Genomic DNA, 1,251 nt, shown 5'->3' with positions numbered 1-1,251 from the left:
GGCCAGTGGCGGCTCCGTGGTGGCTTTTGTTGACAACGACTTCCTGCTGTGCAAGCACGCGGTGTCTGTGCGTGGGGCTGTGAGCTTTTCGGGCTCCGCTGTGGCGCTTGTGCGGAGCGAATTTTTGTCGACGGCGGACTACGCGGTGGCGTTTTATTCGACGGTGAGGTTGGCCGACGGGTCGATGCTGCTGGCGAAGGGCAACGTGCACGACGGCGTCTCGAGGGAGATGCTCTACGCTGCTGGCGCCGTGACCGCTGCTGGGAGCACGCTGAGCTTTGTGCGCAACCGAGCGCTGCTGCCACGTATGCTGTCGGCGAGCCTGTCGCTTGCGGCTGGGGCGCATTTGAGAGTGGCGTGCAACGACGCTGGTGGACGTTTCCTGTCGACGGCGGAGGAGTACGCAGCGGCTGGTTTTGGCGATGCTGGGAGCATCGACTTTGCTGGGTGCGACGCCTGCGACCGGGACACGCACTGCTACGCGCCCGGGACTGCGTCGGCGAGCATGAAGGACGGTGTGTGCGTGTGCGCGTGCGGCAGCGGTGGGCACGGTGAGGCATGCGTGCCTGTGGGAGCTTCCGCGCTGCCGCCCGTTGTGGGCACCGCGTCGAGAGTGTTTGTCCGCGAGAGCGTGACGGTGCGGTCGGTGTTCTTTGTGCCTGCCGGCGCAAGCGAGGTGACGCTGCGCCACGTTGTGCTGGACGGCGTGAGTCCGGTGCTCTACGTACCGTGGATGGCGCGAGACGGCGTGCGGATCGTTGTGCAGAATGTGTCGCTGCTGAACGGCGCCGTGCTGTGCGTGATGGGCGGCGGGGCGTTGCGCGGTGCGCGTGCGGCGGGGAGCGACGAGAGCGGGCCGGTGGAGCTGTCCGTGTGCGATGTGGAGGCGCTGAACGGTGCGCTTGTGCTGACCGGCACGTTCCCTGCGGGGTCCGTGCTGACGGTGACGGACTCCCTGCTGGTCGCCGCGAGGCCGACGCCGCTTGTGTATCTTTCCGGCTCGGAGTCCTCGCCGTACGCACCGGTGCTGGTGCTGTCGGGCCTGCGGCTCGTGCGGTCCGTGCTGATTGTGTCCGGCGTGGCCCTCGTGACCGTGATGACTGGTGGGCGGACGGTGGTGGTGGACGGCGCCGTGCTGGAGCTTGTCGGTGGCGGTGTTGCGCTGGACGCGGCTGTGTTCGGTGGCGAATATGCGTTGTACGCTAGTGCGCGCGTGGTTGCGTCGGGGGGCGCTGTGCTACGCGTGTCGGG

At 67.7% G+C, this 1,251-nt stretch overlaps 1 protein-coding gene across 1 annotated transcript, besides 1 other annotated feature; it reads left to right on the top strand.

Moving 5' to 3' along the window:
• Window positions 1-1,251, top strand: Tc00.1047053457109.9 (dispersed gene family protein 1 (DGF-1), putative; the record flags this gene model as incomplete). The annotated part of the gene is made up of 1 exon (XM_797126.1): window positions 1-1,251. A coding segment is annotated over one exon (1,251 nt), but the record flags the coding sequence as incomplete, so codon positions are not given.
• Window positions 1-1,251: a sequence feature (areas not merged during assembly with more than two copies in the genome that could not be assigned to a particular haplotype).

This window comes from Trypanosoma cruzi, genomic scaffold, assembly GCF_000209065.1.
Source record: "Trypanosoma cruzi strain CL Brener 1047053516891 genomic scaffold, whole genome shotgun sequence".
Taxonomy (NCBI): Eukaryota; Euglenozoa; class Kinetoplastea; order Trypanosomatida; family Trypanosomatidae; genus Trypanosoma; species Trypanosoma cruzi.
This window is presented reverse-complemented; position numbering and strand designations above follow the sequence as displayed.